Source organism: Antennarius striatus, chromosome 1 (genome assembly GCF_040054535.1).
Source record: "Antennarius striatus isolate MH-2024 chromosome 1, ASM4005453v1, whole genome shotgun sequence".
NCBI lineage: Eukaryota > Metazoa > Chordata > Actinopteri > Lophiiformes > Antennariidae > Antennarius > Antennarius striatus.
The window spans coordinates 12,381,928-12,400,446 of record NC_090776.1 but is presented as its reverse complement, the minus strand read 5'-3'; the positions used below and the strand labels follow the sequence as shown (position 1 = coordinate 12,400,446).

Genomic DNA, 18,519 nt, shown 5'->3' with positions numbered 1-18,519 from the left:
AGATTCATTCAGATTACATCCACAGAAATCATAGGACTTTCACATATTTTTTAATGCCATGACCGGGGCATTGCAGGGACCCACAGCACAATCGACCAATCACGGCCGTAGAAAGACACTGTTCATGTTGAGCGGCGAACAAAGAATGACAATGTGAGTGAAACTGTTGTTGCCGCTGCTTAATGCCGTGTGTAAAGAATGGCAGATGTTTTGTCATGTCGAAAAGATTCAACCAAGAAAATGCAAATTTGGTGTCTTATAACTAAGGTAAATACTAATTTGCAAGTAAGCAAATGCAGGGAGGATAATTATTTGTTAGTCAGAATCATTTAAATGTGGTCAAATGTCTTGAAGAGAGCAAAACAGCTGCTGCAAGGGAGATTTTAAAAATGAATGCAAGGAACACAAGGTAGACACTGTTAAATAAAAGTCGTTAATTCGTAATTTTCAGGGTAATATGAGGTCAAACTTGTTTTCTATACTAGACAGACTCTGTATCGCTATAGTTACAACACAACTACAAAACACACACATCGCCACTAGTGAGAGGCATTGTAGACAATAGGTCAAAAGCTTTTTGGGGCCTCCACAAGGTTATGTATTGTCTGTCCCATTTCTTTTTTATCCTCTCTTGTTTCATCATCCTAATGAATTTTTAATTGCCTCTCTAAGCTCTTAGGGCAAGAGATGTGTGTCAGAACCGATAAAACACAGAGATCACCTGTGGCTTGTGCCTGTTTTTGGCTCAGCGAAGGAAAGGGCAAAGGCAGAGATGGCCGAGAGGGGTGACAGGAGGGGCTGGGTGGGAGTGACGCTGCGTTTTCTCCACGGGGGGCAACAACAAGCTATGTCCATTCCAGACTCACAGGAGCCAAAATGATCTGAGATGATACTGCAAATACCAGTATGGCTTTGTCTGCCTCATCCCATCCCTGCTCCACCTTTACTGTTACGTATCCACAGCACTGAACGGAGACACTGTTTGGGTCTCCTTCAGCAATAAAGGAAAGGAACCCCCCCGACCCCATGATAAATATATACATGGTCTCCTTATGCAGTTGTGCCGTCTGTGGGTCCCAAACACTGATTCGTGCCATGACCAGTCCTTTTCCTTTGGCTCAGTGGTCTATTTTGGACCAAGATGGACTCAGTGACCCTGCAGGTTTACCAGACTACGATATTTTCAGTCAGTCAAGACATGCCAACAGCATTTTCTGGTTTTCATAGTTTTCAAAATTCAAAGAACATCCTGTCTTTTTTAGGGCTCGACTGATGTATTTATATATATTATGCTCCCTCGCTACTCGCGGTTAATGTATTCCAGGAACCACACGCGAATAACAAATTCCACAATATAGCAACAAACTGTTTATCTTATTATTTATGGTAATTTAAACATTTATGATCCCTCCCCATACTGATATTAAATCACCTTCTGTCTGTATTACCTTTCCCCACGCTCTCTTTGACTATTTAAAGTACTTTTGTGTCTCATGGAAGTCCGAGACTCACGTAACATAGCACACTTCCGGATGCCGTCAGCCAATAGAATGTGCGTACGGCATTACGTGACTGCCTACTAAAAATCCTTGATGAGGTGAAGTTGCAAGTGTTAATGCGCGAATGCGCGAGGGCGCACTGTGAAATTGTAGTGATGAAATGCTACAGTATCAGTATTGTTGGGAATTAAGGCTCTAGCTGGCAGCTAACTGACCACACAAAGGAAGCAAAGGACTCAAGTCTTTTATTTTGGTGACAATCTGGATGAGTGCCAATGACGTATGCTTATGGTTCTGTGAAGCAGGAAAATAATTACCATATTATGTCCAAATAAACAATAGGTTCAAACATGTAATGAGTTACATGCATAATTAAATTAACATTACTCAAACTTCAATTTGAATGCACAATAAATTGTATTCAATAAAGAAAAACTTAACTTACAATGAAATATCAAAAGACACACAATATACATCACCAACTTCCAGCAGCATGTGTTTGGTGACAAGAGGAAGTCCTGCCTATTCTTACCTGTATTTATAGGGGGGGTAATAACAAACAGGAAGAATTTCCACCACTTTGTGGAGCGGAGGAAACTACTATTGGTCGAAGAAGGAGAGGAGGAAAGTGTGTTCATAGGAAGAGAGAGTAGAGGAACGCCAAGAGTATAGGACTGAGAGTAGGGATGTTGAATGTTGGAACTATGACAGGAAAAGGTAGAGAGTTGGTTGACATGATGCTGAGGAGATGGGTAGACTGTGTGTCCAGGAGATCAGGTGGAAAGGTAGCAAGGCTAGAAGTTTAGGAGCAGGGAATAGGTGGAGGAGAAGCTAGAGAGGTGGAGGTTTGTCCTGGAAAGGAGAGGAATGAAGGTTAGCCGCAGTAAGACAGAGTACATGTGTGTGAATGAGAGGGACCCAAGTGGAAGAGTGAGGTTACAGGGAGAAGAGATCAAGAAGGTGAAGGATTTTAAGTACTTAGGGTCAACAGTCCAGAGCAATAGTGAGTGCAGAAAAGAGGTGAAGAAGCGTGTACAGGCATATATATATATATATATATATATATATATATATATATATATATATATATATATATATATATATATATATATATATATATATATATATATATATATATATATATGTCCCTCTCACCCTTGTGGGGTGGTATCTGTGTGTCATCCTCAAGCTCGGGTCCTCTACCAGAGGCCTGGGAGTCTGAGGGTTCTGTGCAGTATCTTAGCTGTTCCTAGGACTGCGCTCTTCTGGACTGAGGCTTCAGATGTTGTTCCAGGAATCTGCTGGAGCCACTCTTCCAGCTTGGGGGTCACTGCCCCAAGTGCTCCTACTACCACGGGGACCACATTAACCTTAACCTTCCACATCTGTTCCAGCTGTTCTTTCAACCCTTGATATTTCTCAATCTTTTCGTGTTCCTTCTTCCTGATGTTGGCATCAGCTGGAATTGCCACATCTATCACCACTGCTCTCTTCTGCTCTTTGTCCATCACCACTATGTCCGGTTTGTCAGCCAGTATCTGTTATCTGCCAGTATCTGTTATCTGCCAGTATCAGTTTATGATCCCAGCGGGGTATCTGATGACCGGCAGTGCATACATGTTGATGACTCGGACCTTGTTCTTGCCATTCAGCTGACTTCTCAGGACTTGCCTTACTCTCTGGAGGTATTTGGCTGTGGATGACTTCCTTGCGGCCTCCTCATGGTTGCCATTAGCCTGTGGGATTCCAAGGTATTTGTAGCTGTCCTTGATGTCTACTATCCTGCCCCCTGGTAGGTTGACCCCTTCAGTTTTGATCATCTTGCCTCTTCTTGATACCATCTGGCCACATTTGTCTAATCCGAATGACATCCCTATGTCGTCGCTGTAGATCCTGGTGGTGTGGATCAGTGAGTCAATTTCTCGCTCATTCCTGGCATACAGCTTGATGTCATCCATGTAGAGGAGATGGCTGATTGTTGTCCCGCTTCGGAATTGGTATCCGTAGCCACTCTTTGTGATGATGTGACTGAGGGGGTTCAGGCCTATGCAGAACAGCAGTGGTGATAGTGCATCCCCTTGGTATATGCCGCACTTGATGTTAACTTGGGCAATTGGCTTGGAGTTAGTCTCCAGGGTTGTCTTCCACTTCCCCATTGCGTTCTTGATGAAGGCTCTTAGTGTCCTGTTGATCTTATACAGTTCCAGACATTCCAGTATCCACGTGTGTGGCATTGAGTCGTAGGCTTTCTGGTAGTCAATCCAGGCGGTGCACAAGTTGGTCTGCCTATTCTTACAGTCTCTGTGTACTGCTCTGTCCACCAGTAGCTGGTGCTTGGCTCCCCTGGTGTTACTACCAATTCCTTTCTGTGTCCCACTCATGTATTGATCCATGTGCCTACTCATCTTAGCTGCCATGATGCCTGACAGGAGCTTCCATGTTGTACTGAGACAGGTTATTGGCCGGTAGTTGGATGGGGTAGATTCCTTCTGTGGGTCTTTCATGATCAGGACTGTCCTGCCTTCAGTCAACCATTCTATATATATATATATATATATATATATATATATATATATATATATATATACATACATACATACTGTATGTACATCTGAAAATTGCTCTAGTGTGACGCAGGTTTGATTTGATTCAAGGCTGTAATTGATTGTCTGTCATGAATTACTCATATGAGTATCTATAAATTTTCTTTTTATCTTCGTTAAAAGAAGCGCCTCTGTGAGCTCAGAAAGACCGGTTCTGTTGCAGTTTGTCTATCTTTCATTGACATACGGCTAGCAGATGTCAGCTAGATTATTCGCGTGGCCCCCGGGGACGACGCCGGACCTCGGTTGCATGAACAGACAGCTGACAGCTGATCCGGTGTCACATCTACCTGGAGTTTGGGCTGATGTCGTCCTGTATAAATACACTTACCTGCACACTTCATTTGTAGGATCCTCAGTAGACTCAGTATTGCACTTAGCTTGAGTGGTCCTGTCACTACCAGCCTGTCCTCAGACAGAGACGCTGCTCTGTAATATTTATCACAAGAAGAGGGAGTCATGAATCCCACAATAGATAACACACCTAAAATTACAGTATAATTTGAAAGGATTTAAAAAATATACAGCGTTTTTATCCGGATAGAATGAATTAGGTTTTACATTTTCGCAGCTGTATTTATTATTAGCATAGGCCCAGTTAATTTATTAAGGGGTTATGCTGCAGTCATTCTGGTCTACTTCCTTTATGCTATCTTGGGCTAATAACAGCTGAAGTCCCATATGGCTTTGCTGCATGTCTGAGTGAGTGAGCGTTCCCTTACTTTACTGGAGGTAGTAGTTATGTCAGACCTGCAAAAAACAGTAGGACAATACTAAATATAGAACAGGTGATATTTGGGAGGCATTTGAAGTCATTTTATTGTCACCAGTAGTTTAAATACCGTTGAGATTTTATTATATTCTGAATGTGAGTTGCATATAAGCATTACCTGTCAGGTGACGTCACTGTTGGTTCATTTGAATCCAAACGTGTTAGGAAGAAGAAGAAGTCCATAAAACTCATATAGAGGGAAATGAAAGAGGGAACCTCTGGGAGAACCACAGATGAGGAATCCCTCTCCTTCAGACATGTGAGCTTCACCTTAAAAAATCCTTAGAATTATCACAGCAAATACATAATGTATATATTATGGACTGATGATTAAAGCACGTAGCTCTGATGAAATAAGGGTGATATTTTTATATGTTGTAGAGAAGTAGATTTATATAGACGTATCCCCCCTTGTGTCAGCGCGCACCTCGATCAGTGTTTGTTTGGTCTAACCGTCGTTCATTCTTCCGTCTGCCTCCATCACAACTGTGACTTCACCAGCTTTCATAACAGAAACTGCAGATAAACACTGGGCTCAACAGTCAGTCCTCAAGGCGGCTCAGAACTCATTCACAATGTGTGAATTCATTTTCATACATAGACACAAGTTAACCATCATGCTTCATGCGATCCAGCAGTCTATCAACGCCTCTAACGTGAACGAACTGCAAATAAAGGTTAATAATAAAGGAATGAAGGAAGTACTGTCCTGATGTTGTTTTTAGAATATATTTTATATGAATATATACATAAAATTGTAGCATCTAGTATCTTTCTTCTGAAATGTTCTCACATATACCAAGCAAGAAAATGTGCGTCCCTCCATCTTACTATCACTAACCCCCCTTGTTCAAGTTTTTCCACATCCCATTTATGAGATTAAAATAAATTTTGACGTCACAGTGGAGGACAAGGCGTCACAAATGATGAGAAGCTCCGTATTCGATCTTTGCTCTGCATTCCTCTAGTTTATTTCCAACATTCTACCAGCTGTAGAAGTTTCTTTTTTAAAATCTGTTTAGAGGGGAGCGAGACACCAATGATGGAGTCTGTTCATTTATTATTCTGCAACATACGGTTCTGTAATCAAACTGAAGTTGTTGCTCCCTTTCTGCTAGCCAAGAAGAAAAATTCTTGACGGTGGACGACAGGTAATGATTCGATTCTTGCAGGAGAACACCTGCTCTGTCCATTCACAGCCGATTATTATGACATAATTCTGACATGTTGCAAGGAATCCTTTCAACAAGAAGGTCTGTGTTTCATAAAAATTAGCACATTTTTCTCAACCACAGTGGCACTATCATTTATACTGGAGAGAAAACTACAAATAACACTTTGAACATATGCCTGAGGCAGCAAATCTCATAATGAGTCAAGGAAAATGTGTTTCAGAAGTTCTGGTTTATCTCCTCCTAACAGGTTTTCTATGTTTCAGTCCAAGAATCCCCAGGGAGCAGCTTTTCTCTAGGTTATTTATTTTTTCCCACTTTGTTCTCATGTTAGATTTAAGGCATATTCCTGCTTTGAATATGTAAAATATTCAATTCAGCGCATTAACATTTCCTCCACACAATGAGATTTGCTTCTGCAAGGCTTCAACGCTCCCGCTTTGAGGTTAGCACTGATCTCTCCTCTGTGTTCCTGGTCACGGTTCCATATGGATGGCAACATCTGTCTCATGGCTTTGGCAAGTTAATGCACAGATCTTCTCTCTGCTCTGGGGTTGCTGCTTACAAGCATGCCTTCACGTGCTTCAGTTAGCTTTCAGTAATCTGTGTTTCCAGCTCCAAGAAATATATTTTTGTTCAAATTCTAGGCTGATCAAAGGCGCGTGCACATTTCTCGACTTCCACCTGCCGACCTCAGTCGGACTTAACTCGAAAACTGCTGCATTGCCAGGCAGCTGGGGATTCAAAATGTGAAATTCTTGTCTCTTTTAGCATGAACTTTGTTGGGTCAAGTCCAGATACATAGTTTTGAAGAGTGGGGCAAAACTTTTTCTCCATTGAGAACAGCAATCCACCCAATAGCTGACATTTTTTATCTGGATGATGACACACATCATCATTCTAATAATCTAGAACGTGAAATTTGCTGCTCAATGTCTTCACAGTAGATTGGATGACTTTAAAAGATTTGAAGTGACAATTCAATATTCCAGAGATAATTAAATCAGTGATTTTTATTTTGGCTGACAATATCTTTTACAAACCAATCACTAAATTAATGGATGCCTCATCAGATGGCAGTAAAACCTTTAATGCCAGGAAGGACACAAAGGTTGTGTCATTTAGGACAGTTAAGGCCACAGTTTTGCAATGGTTCATGAAAACAGTCTGTTTATAAGCCCGGCTCTGATTTGAACAATGATCTCTGTGGAATCTTCTTTCTCTGAACAGGAAGCAATTAAGAAAAATTAGACTTTTATTTTGTAAATGCAGGTCGTTTGACAGACTAAAATTGAGATCTCACAAACAGTCCTGGAACAAATCCTGCAACACGGCAAGGAATAAATATGCTGATCGAAAATTAAGTTTTTATGCAGACTGTTAGATGTGCTAATAACACAAAGTCGACATTTGAATTCATGTCTAAAGTTCCGTACGAGACAAGTTATTTCACCTATAAAAGAAATTAATATCTGGAAAGTTGTGGCACTTTAGTGTCAGCATGTTCACGAAATGCACTAACAGCTAAAACATTCAAACAAAGGATGGATCTGAAACCTCAGCTCCTTAATGTGGATTATCACGGCTTAAAGACTCGTAATTCTCTTTACAGTAATGTTCAAGTAAAACCAGAGGAGCTGAGATGTTGTGTGCGCAGCATTTCTACGGTTACTTTGCAGTAACACTAGCAGATTTAGACCATCTCATTGTAGAAATCAGCACGGACGGCGAGGGAGTCGGGCAAACAGCATCCGTACAGGAAACGTTCCGTCTAGCTGGAGGTCAGGGCAGCCAGCGGTGCTACGTCTTTCTCAACGGTTATTGTCTTTTGCTGCGAGCTGCATTTATGAATCAAGCCCTTCGCTTCCCTGTGATCCGCTCCGACAGCCTCCGATACGCTGCTGAAACCTTGTTCTCTGAAAAATACAACGCAAGAAAAAAAAAACAGCTTGTTTGTAGGGAGTGGGAAAATATTCATGTTGAAAATGACAGCAAACGAACGTACAAGAGAACAACTCTTTACCAAAGCAGCAGCCTCAGGGTGCATTTATATACTTTCCTAGATATGTATGAATGTAGGTTTATTTATTCAACTGATTTAAAATCTAACATTTTATCAAATACATAACATGCATTTAATTTTTCTGTATGTTTTTATACTTTATTGATGACATTACTACTTTTGTTATTGAGTCTGATCAGTTGCACATAATAATCTGAAAACTGTAAATACGTGAGACAAACCTTCATTGGGTAAAGAGGAGATCAGGACATAACTTTCTGTTGACTCCTTTGAATAACCTTTGGTGACCTGGGGGTTTATTGGGACCTTGTCTCATTGTTTTATTGCCTGTGTTTCCTGGCATGCAGCTATTTAACGGCAGCATTACAAGATTTCACTTGAATGCGAGTTACTTTCTGCAATGTGACTTTTTTTCCTCAAAAGATTTGCCTGGAATTTAATTCAGTCATACTCACTCAAGAAGCTGTTCCAACTCCCGCTTAATCTTTGTCACTACTGGCGGACCCTGGTAGGTCAAGGCTGTGTAAAGCTGAACCAGCGAGGCGCCAGCGCGGATCTTATCCAGGGCGTCCTGCCCGCTGGCCACACCACCGATTCCAATAATTGGCACTGTACCTACAAAGCCATGGTTAGAAATGTATTTTATGTGAACGTTGTGCTGATGTGATCAGAAACGGACACCCATCAGTAAACAGGTACCTTTGGTGAGGCTGTACATCTCCCTCACAGTGTTTGTGGAGAGGTCTTTGAGAGGCTGGCCACTGAGCCCCCCAACCTCACACTTGTTTGGGTCCTGAAGAGTCTCTGGTCTGGACACCGTGGTGTTGGACACCATTAATCCGTCCACTCCCAGCTGCAAAGGCAGACGGAAATGTTTGCATACCGCCTGTGGCTGGATGAGCAGAACCAACACGCTTCCCACGGCAAACCTATAAACCTTTAAGGGTAATGTAGTGAGTCCTCTTTAAATTGTGTTACCCTCCATACGGGGGTGATCCGTAATGGGCGGAGAAATTAAGAAATTAAAATTATAAACAAAACAAAAACTCTGGTCTGCCATTAAATGTGACGCTGATTTAAAAACAAACTTGTACATAACTAAGTAGCTTCAATTTCACAGACATCACACACATTATTAAATAAATATGCTAATTTTAGTGATCTTAAAGTTGGCTTGTAGAGTCAAGAACCCAGTTGTTATTCAAAGAAAGGTGCTCCACCCTTGAAAGAGATTTGTGTGGTTTGCATAAGAGCATGTGTAAGACACAATCTAGGATCTGGACTTGGGTGTTCTGGTTTGTGTTTTCCTAAATTCTAGAAGGAATCAGAATATAATCAACTCCAAAAAAGAAAAAGCTACAGGTTCAAGATTATTAGAAGCAGACTGATTGAAGAATAAATGTCATGAGTTGTATATTTTGTACGCAGGACTAATATTCTAAAAATGAACAAAAAATAAAATCGATGTCCCTGAAACTGATGAAACTGAAAACAGCAATATGACAAAGAATGTTATGATAACAACTCGTGTGACGAACTTTAAAGAAGAAAATATAAACTAAAACAAAGTGACCCCACCCCCACCTCAGTGACAACGTCAGCGATGTCTTGTCTGTCCTGTGCAGTGAGGTCAGGAGCGATCTTCACAAGGACCGGAGGCTTGAATTCTCCCTGCAGGGCATTGCGCTCCTTCAACACCTGAGCACATCATGAGAATGTGAGGATAGCAGGTGTGACAGAGAGGAAGACAAAACCAGTGGACAGAAGACGAAGAGCTGTTTTCTCTCCATGGCTGGGAAGGGTTAAAAAGTCACTCTTGTAAAGAGGAACATAACACCAGATTTAAAGCCAAACACCTGTACAAATCCAAAGAATGCTTTCAAACCTAGCATTCACGCTTTAATTGAAGTTGTATTGATAACATAAATCTGTCTGTGATGTACTTGATGTTCCCCGAAGGGAGACGTAGTGTTTGTATTAGACAATCAATAGTGACTCAAACAGTTTTCAGAAGGTGGAAGACTGAGCAACGAGGTCAGAAGATGAATTTTCATTGTGTTCCTGCTTTTATCCCTGTTGTGTCCCCACATAGTCAGATCCTACCCTCTGCAGGAGCTGCTGGAGCTCAGCCTTCCCCTGCAGATTTCTCAGACCCGGCGTGTTCGGACTGCTGACGTTGACCACCAGGTAGTCAGCCAGGGACCCCAGCGCTCTCACCCCCTCCAGGTAGTCTGCACCTGCATCCTGGGACAGCTTGTTCTTCCCCAGGTTAATGCCCAGGGGAAGGCCAGCTATGCACACAAACACACACATAAAATTGGGAAATTCAGGCAAGAACAAACACAGGCTTCCTCATCCCACTCGTGACTCAGCTCGAGCCGAAACTGTTTTGCTAAATGAGCTGTAAGCAGGCATGGCTCAGAAATACTAAAAAGGGAAACAAGGACGGGTCAAGATCGTTAAAGTAAATACACAAATGATAAACAATGGAAACCAAACAGCCAACAGATAATAATGGACATTTTAAACTCATAACTGAAATGAGAAGTCACGGAGCGGGTTTTCTAACCTCTGCTTAGCTGCTGCCGTGAGGCGTCTCTCGCCTTCAGCCTCAGCTGTGCTTCTTCCAAACCACAGCTGTTGAATCCATACCTGGTGAGAAACACACACACACACAGGAGCACAAACGTTTTAAATGACTGTTTTATCGTTAAATACATCAACATTTTCCTCCAGTTAAGGATCAGTCAGTAGCCGGTGGGAAACGTTTCTCTTCTGGGCTCTAATGTAGTGATGACTCTCTCCCGTGGAACCGCTTCACAAAACCAGAGTCACCTCTTAGATGTTTATCTGCTCTCAGTGGCATTGTTTGTGCATAAATTAAAACACCTTGGATTTTTGTTCACCTACCTAAATTTCAACCATCAATAGTTTTCCTGCGGGAATGGCTTCCATATAATCATGGATGAAGTCTAAAGATAAAATTGCAATAAAGAAAAACTTCATAATTTTGATCTGATCATAACGAGACGGAAAACGTTTAAGCTCATGTTTTGGTATATACATACAATATGTTTTTTTTATAGATATTCCACATGATGACTATGACTCACTCTCTCAAGGTTATCTGTGGAAAAGCTGCAACACCACACAATCTGGAGAATGAACCTGATCACCAGAACTTAACACAAAAAGCTTAAAATAAAGGAAGTCTGGGATATGTTAAAAAGAATATCAGATTCTTCAAAGTCCACTGATGATGATTGACCTTGAGAGATTAATTATTTGTTGAAAATAAATCAATAAAATTCATGCAAACAACCTATTTTCTCATTGAATGCTTTGCAAAGAGAGGTAGAGTAAATGAAAGATCTGTACCATTCCACTAAAAGAAGTGTTGAAGGCAATTTACCTAGAAAAAAATGCTAAAAATTAATGTAAATATCTGATGAACAGATGTAATTGGATCATTTTAACCTGCTATAATCACAGATTTGGAAAATAAAAATTTTGGGGGGTTGTAGTTTTGAGTTCCTTTCACCTTTACTTTTGTTCTGTCTTGCAAACACGGTCAGATGTGTCACCGGTTGGTAACGGCGGCAGCAACAGGTTTGAATAGAACCAAAATAAATTCATGTTTTCAAGTCCAGAAAAACAGGCAGTCGAAAAAGAGGAGTTACATAACAGGTCAGTTTCAGCTTCACCCCTCAGTCATCACGGCAGACTGAATACACAGCAACCAGGTTTCATGACCCGCTCCGTCTCCTCTGCTTCTTGTGTAATGTGTGTATTATAGCTGCAGATGTGTGTGTGTGTGTGTGTGTGTGTGTGTGTGTGTGTGTGTGTGTGTAAGAGTGTGTGTGTTTCATGAGATCCAGTAACATTGCAGCATCCTGCTGGATTGTGTGAGTCAGGGCTATACAGCTCATTTCTGTACACAATCAGAGCTAATTGAAAATGTAATTACCGTACTTCCTCATTGTCCCATAATGCACATTTTCATGTTTTATGAAAGTCAGGTTGGAATGTTTTCATGAAATGCTGCTGAAAAACAAACTGAGCCGACAACATAACAATGAGAAACATTACATTCTCTTGTTTTCATTCTTAAGGATATCCTTTTAAGACTTATGCGATTTCTTTACCGTTATATAATGTAAATGAATTCTCCGTGAAGAACTTGTCAAAAACAGGAAAGTCTTTACTCGCGGCCATTTTTTTTAGTCATTCACTGAACAAAAAAAGAAACCTCAGTAATATCTTGACATACGAGTGACTCGAGATACAAATCGTTGCTCTATCCAAACTTTTGTTCGATATACAAGCAAAAATTTGAGATACGAGCCATACAGCGGAACACCATCGCTAGACGGCGGATGGATAAAACATCAGCTGAGACCGGATCTCATTTCGTTGGTAAAGACAGACCTTTTGTGTTCTTGTGACTTTGTTTCCTTTCAAACTTTTTGTTTACATAACTTAAATATAACTAATTATGCACAGGCAAAGTCTGTATGTCTTATTGGTTGATAAAAAAATGTGATTTTTCATAATTTAGGTGGTTTAGGACTTTTTTACGATTTCAATGATTCAAGTTATTTTAAATGTGGAAAGGTTGTTTGACTTACGAGCGCAGTTACAGAATGGATTAAACTTGTATCTCAAGGTACTACTGTACGTAAAAGCAGAACTTGTCAAAATGTACCTGTTGATAATCGCCTGATCTGCGGTGAGTCGAAACACACGAGGTTTGGGGTTCCCCTCCTGAGGTTTGGGAGTGATTGTACCAACTTCAACGAAGCCAAATCCCACCTTGTATAACCCATCTACAGCCTCTGCATGCTTGTCGAAGCCCGCTGCGATGCCAACGGGGTTTTTGAACGTCAATCCTAAAACCTTTACTTCCTGCAGGCACATACAAGGAAGCTCATCAGCATCTAGAATCACACTGTTGAGAAACACAAATACGGTGGGAAGTGTGGACTCTTGCTCACCAATGATGCTGGGTCCTGGTAACGGTTCAGAGGAACCAAACCCAAACCGATTATCTTCACCGCCAACACATGCGCCGTCTCCGCCCCCACAATCCTCTGCAGCAGGGGCATCAGCTGGTTGGCGTAGAAACGTTCATCTCCAACCGCAGTGAGGTATGAGGCAAACAGAAGGCTACCTGAGCTGATGATCTTCACAGCGTCTTTTAGCTGCTTCTGCTCATATGAGTGAAAAATGAAGACATATTGAATTGCAAATACCGCTTATAGATCCATAGCAGCATTTAGGTTAGGGTTTATGCCGCAGGTTAATTACATAGCTCATTGTTTGTATATGAGCATCAGGCTAATGGGAGGCCACTGCAACTGAGCCATCATTAACAGCAGCATCCAGAAGTTACACTTGTGGTTTTTCCCGACAAATCAGTGTTTAAAGAAATCAATTCATAAAAAATAACAAGATGCCAAAACTTTCTTTCTCTTTGCTTCATTGTGGTGAATTTCTCAACCTCCTATAACACAAAGATTTATTTAGAGTTGTTCTACCCATTAATAGAGGTATATCAGCCAGGAGCTGTGTGGATATGAAGGGCCTTTAACATGTTATATAAGATCTGAAGGGGTCATTTCTGAAGTGCAATTTCCTCCAAGATTATTAAAGTATCTATCTATCTATCTATCTATCTATCTATCTATCTATCTATCTATCTATCTATGTCTCAAAGCAAGACGGTTCCAGGTTCAATTCCTTTGTGTAGGGTTCATATGTTCTCCAGCTTCCTCCCACCACCAAAAACATGCAGCTCAGGTGAATTGTTCACACCGGATTGTCTGCAGGTGTGACTTTGTCTGTCTTTCATGAGCCCTAACAATGAGCTGGCGTCTTATCCGGGATGTACCCCACCTTCTGATTTTGCTTTTTGGTCTTTACGTCTTCTTTATACAGGTATTTCACTCCATTTGATATGAGCAGGGGTCTGTTAAGTTAATAAGTTAATACTTTAGCAAAAAAAACTCCATACACAAATGCTAATTCTTCTGAATGTGTGCAGTTTAATGGCAGAAATTCTTTCATTTTTCCAAAGACATGTTTGTGGTCGTGTGTTGTCATTATAAAGCATAAGAGCTAACAGGGTTGTTTAATGCTACTTTCCCCAAGAGCGACTGAAAAATTAAACAATATCGAGGCAATAATTGAATATTTTAATATATTTCCTCTGCCAGACGCAACAACAATTCATTCGTCTCTGAGATTACCTTCAGATGTCCCGCCATTGACCCAGTGCTCTCATTGCATCGGGGGACTGAGTTCACGTCCTGACAGGTTTCACAATCACACGCGGGCGCGACTTCCTCCACAGACTCTCGCGATATTTCAGTCCTGGTGGCGAAAGCCGGAACTGACGCAGGGGTTTGGTTGACCAATCACAACCCTGGTACCACCGGAAAAACGCTGTTCAGTTTAAAAACAATTTAATTTATCTATGTAAAATAAGTTCTCGTCATAACGGAAACACAATAATTACAGAAAAGTTTTTTTTTAAATTACTTTTCAAGTTATGAAAGACTTGCTGTATACTGTACATGCAAATCAAGGTAGAAATTCACACCTACCCGACCATTCCCCTTCCCTTGACTGAACAGGCTCACAAATAAATCACAGGAACACAAATCACTTGCACAGTAAAGGTGAGCCTATGACACTACACAAATACAAACAAAAAAAATCACAATAATTTATTTATATAATTAGATTTTCACATTAATAGGAAATATAAGGAGGTCAGAGAGAAGAGAGAAGATTCTACTGTAACATTTGGTGTTTCTAGTGACTCCTCACACTTTGCATCTTGTTTGAGTGGCTGCACAGATTTCCATAATGTATTGAGTACGTCTGCTGAGGTTTTTTGCAGGAAGGTGCCTAATTTCCATGTGACAAATGGAATTGAGCTTACTCAGTTGGATCCACAGACCGCCATTCCCACAGCACTATGTGTTTTACCTCTGTTCATTAGAGAAACCATGGTTATTTTACTCCGGGCCTCTGTGTTTTTGTGGATTTCAGGATTTTTATATTCATTGCAAAACTCCGAATCGTGTCCAGGTCATGCCTTCCCAATGCCCTGTGAATTTGTTTTTGGAAATTTTTGTTTTGAGTTTGTGGAAGAATCCAAAAACTGGTCTCAAGCCAGTAGCAGTTGTGAAAAGCGAGGAGGAGAACTTTTGAACAGCTCAATTAAGATTTTTTTAAGGAACATCAACAGTAGAAGAAACATCAGCAACTTTACCTGGTGGCTTGGGAAGGGGGTCCCAGGGGAATCTGGTGAGGACAATAATCTCAATTTTCTTTTAGTAGTATTTCATTTGTTTCTTTTAATTTTTATTTCTTTATTGATTTGTTGCTCTTTTTTTGTTTGTTTTTTATATTATTTGTGATTTTTTTGATGCTTTTGCATGGGGTAATATAAACATATACATGATGTAACAAAATTAGACAAACTTCTGAAATAGATCTGTGTTTTACATTATAGCTTTGCCGTACAGTATAAAAGAATATAAAATAAGGATATGCAGTATTTCCTTAAAAAAACTGTTAAAGAGAAAAATTTAATACTTGAGATATTTAGAAATGTGATATGAGAATTACCGTGGTGCAGTGGCATCGCCTCACACCCTAAACCAGCTGGGATAGGCTCCAGCTCCAGTGACCCAAGACAGCGGATTTAGTGGTGATAAGAAAATGGATGGATGGATATTAGAATTATTAACCAGAAAACACAACCTTCCTTAAAGAATCAATAGCACTTAATCTGACTGCATTCAAAACTGGATTTAGGTCTCATTTGCATCTCCCTTCCTCTCACTGAAAAGTAATCCCAAAAGACAAACACTACTGCATAACAATGATGATAAATCAGGGCAGAGGCTGAAGTTGCAAAGTTCTCTCAGCATCTTATATATATATATATATATATATATATATATATATATATATATATATATATATATATATATATATATATATATATATATATATATATATTGTATTGTATTTGTCTTTATTAACTCATTCAAAATTAGAGGACTGTCCACTGGTTCCGATGACTGGTTTTGATGGAACCCAGATATATTTTGAGTTTTCTATCATTATGAAAAATTGCTATAACACTACCTTCATTAACTTTTGCACAGCTGTAGATCAGGAATCCATATGTCCTAATTGTGTGTGTGTGTGTGTGTGTGTGTGTGTGTGTGTGTGTGTGTGTGTGTGTGTGTGTGTGTGTGTGTGTGTGTGTGTGTGTGTGTGTGTGTGTGTGTGTTTTCATGTGTAGACTACTGCACATTCATGAAGCTGAATCCTCTCCAACTCATCACAACACCCAATTGCAGCCAAAGACGAGGCTTCCTCTGCACCCACAGTGAGCACCTTCCTTCCTTCCTTCCTTCCTTCCTTCCTTCCTTCCTTCCTTCCTTCCTTCCTTCCTTCCTTCCTTCCTTCCTTCCTTCCTTCCTTCCTTCCTTCCTTCCTTCCTTCCTTCCTTCCTTCCCTCCCTCCCTCCTTCCTTCCTTCCTTCCTTCCTTCCTTCCTTCCTTCCTTCCTTCCTTCCTTCCTTCCTTCCTTCCTGCCTGCCTTGTTGTTCATTATGGTTTAAATGTATATGATTTTTTGTGAACAATGTCATTCTATTTTTAAGATTTGTCATCTTCATCACACACAAAGGTAAGATATGTTTTACATTCAGGACTAATTGACTGAAATAATCATGCTTGCTTTATTTGTAACATGTTTTCTGTCTTTTCTATGCAGAAGACAATCATTTCCTCTTATGCAACCCGATCTAGTAAGTAAGACGGACTCACGTCTCCCATCATTCCAGTTACAACATGAAAGAGACGAGCAAAAGTGAGCATATGTCTACTAAAAAAATTTGATCTTTAAGGACTGAAAAGAGCTATAAATGCCGTGAACACCGCGGACATTCACGAGCTGTTGAGGGTGAGACTGTTTGATCCTTGAATCATAAATAAATGGCTTATTTTTACACGTTAAAGTTCATAATTGCTGTTCTTCGAAAACAGGCAGCAGGTGAAGAACTGAGGCGAATGGAAACAACACCAGGGGAACCAACAAATGAAAACAGGGTGGGTACCTTCAAGATAGGACATTCATCTCCAGTTACAATTTCAGAATTTTATCAAATTATACAGCAAAATAAAAGTGAACCATTTATTCCATTAACTGAAACCCCAAAAACACATTAAGGATTTGTTTTTGAAAGTTTGTAAAATCAAAATTTTGACTAACATATTGTGTTTCAGTTCAGTTTGTTTTTCCCTCTTACAGGACAGTTTCATTCAGAATTTGTTGATGGGTACAAAAAACCTGACTGCAGAATTTGCTTTAAACAACAGTGACATACTAAGTCACATCATTAACTGCAGCTCCGGCATCCTCCTACTCTCAATGACCAAATGTGACATTGACGACAACCCAAACCCGGCAGTGAGCTCAAAGCTTAGAAATCTTACTCATTTCGTCCCCATTATTGCCATCACAATCAGTTGTGTTGCACTTTTGTCTCCCTCCAGTCTTTGTTTGAGGATGTTTTTGAGATATTTCGGACCATTTCGATGCTTCTTGGTCTTGCAACCACAGAAGAGGTTATTATCAAGCACTCAACCGGCACAATCTATCAGAGCAGGTTAGTGTTTTCTCCACCTGATGTTTCTTCAAATGCCTTGTGATTTTTTTTTATAAACTGTCACAAGACATGCAACGTTTTATTTCCCTCCCTAAGTTTCAAACCTGCTGACCTCAGCAATGTAGTGCTGGGTTCAATAGCAAATGGTGAGTTCATCAAACTCCCATCATATTCTGCGCTTAAGCCCCAGCTTGGACGACACGACAGAATCGTCACTCAGGTTTGTGCGTTTTGCTGTCATGTTTCCACGTTTCCACATTTATGTCACCTGCATCCTTGTTAACAGAGCAATCCTCCTCCGCAGATGGCCACGTTCTCAAGGAATCCCCATCCGTCTCACAAAAACGTCTCAGGAACCGTTTGCAGCCTTTTGCTCAATGGTGGAAACGCAGATATAAAGTTGAAAAACTTACCAGAGTTAATAGAGGTACAGGCATTTTTTAAATTAAGCCCCCACCACAGATCACAAGAGGCATTAGCAGGGATTCAGAGACCATAAAAATAGTCGTAATAAATGTACTCATGCTAAGAATTAGGAATAAATATTCTGTTCCATTTGAGACAAAGAAACAATTTTTTCTAATTGTGTCATTTGCATGTTCCAGAAGTAAATTATAGCTACTGATCAAAATTAACTATCAAGTTTTAGAAGCCTCCTGTTTTCAATTAAATTATGCCCATTGCTCATAAATAACATCCATTAAAAAAGTCCATCCATCTTCTTTACAGAAACATTGGTTTCAAATAATCTTGTAA

At 40.3% G+C, this 18,519-nt stretch overlaps 1 protein-coding gene across 2 annotated transcripts; it reads right to left on the bottom strand.

The window, feature by feature from the left end:
* Positions 1-7,049: 7,049 nt before the first annotated feature.
* On the bottom strand, positions 7,050-14,409 carry dhodh (dihydroorotate dehydrogenase). Of its 2 annotated transcripts, none has more exons than XM_068317067.1 (9): positions 14,318-14,409; positions 13,064-13,276; positions 12,775-12,974; positions 10,639-10,721; positions 10,173-10,360; positions 9,654-9,767; positions 8,769-8,922; positions 8,525-8,684; positions 7,050-7,962 (listed from the first exon to the last, which is right to left on the bottom strand). In XM_068317067.1, exons 1-9 carry the CDS (start codon positions 14,333-14,335, stop codon positions 7,818-7,820), a joined length of 1,275 nt encoding a protein of 424 aa, XP_068173168.1. In that variant the 5' UTR covers positions 14,336-14,409; the 3' UTR covers positions 7,050-7,817. The 2 variants fall into 2 exon arrangements, with proteins under 2 accessions (XP_068173168.1, XP_068173159.1); XM_068317058.1 differs by having other exon boundaries at positions 13,064-13,279; positions 14,318-14,394.
* Positions 14,410-18,519: the final 4,110 nt, after the last annotated feature.

Coding starts and splice junctions, on each gene's coding strand:
- dhodh (XM_068317058.1), bottom strand. Junction 12,975..13,063: donor ACCAGGACCCAGCATCATTG/GTGAGCAAGAGT, acceptor ATGTGCCTGCAG/GAAGTAAAGGTTTTAGGATT. Junction 10,722..12,774: donor GATCAGGCGATTATCAACAG/GTACATTTTGAC, acceptor GTTTCTCACCAG/GTATGGATTCAACAGCTGTG.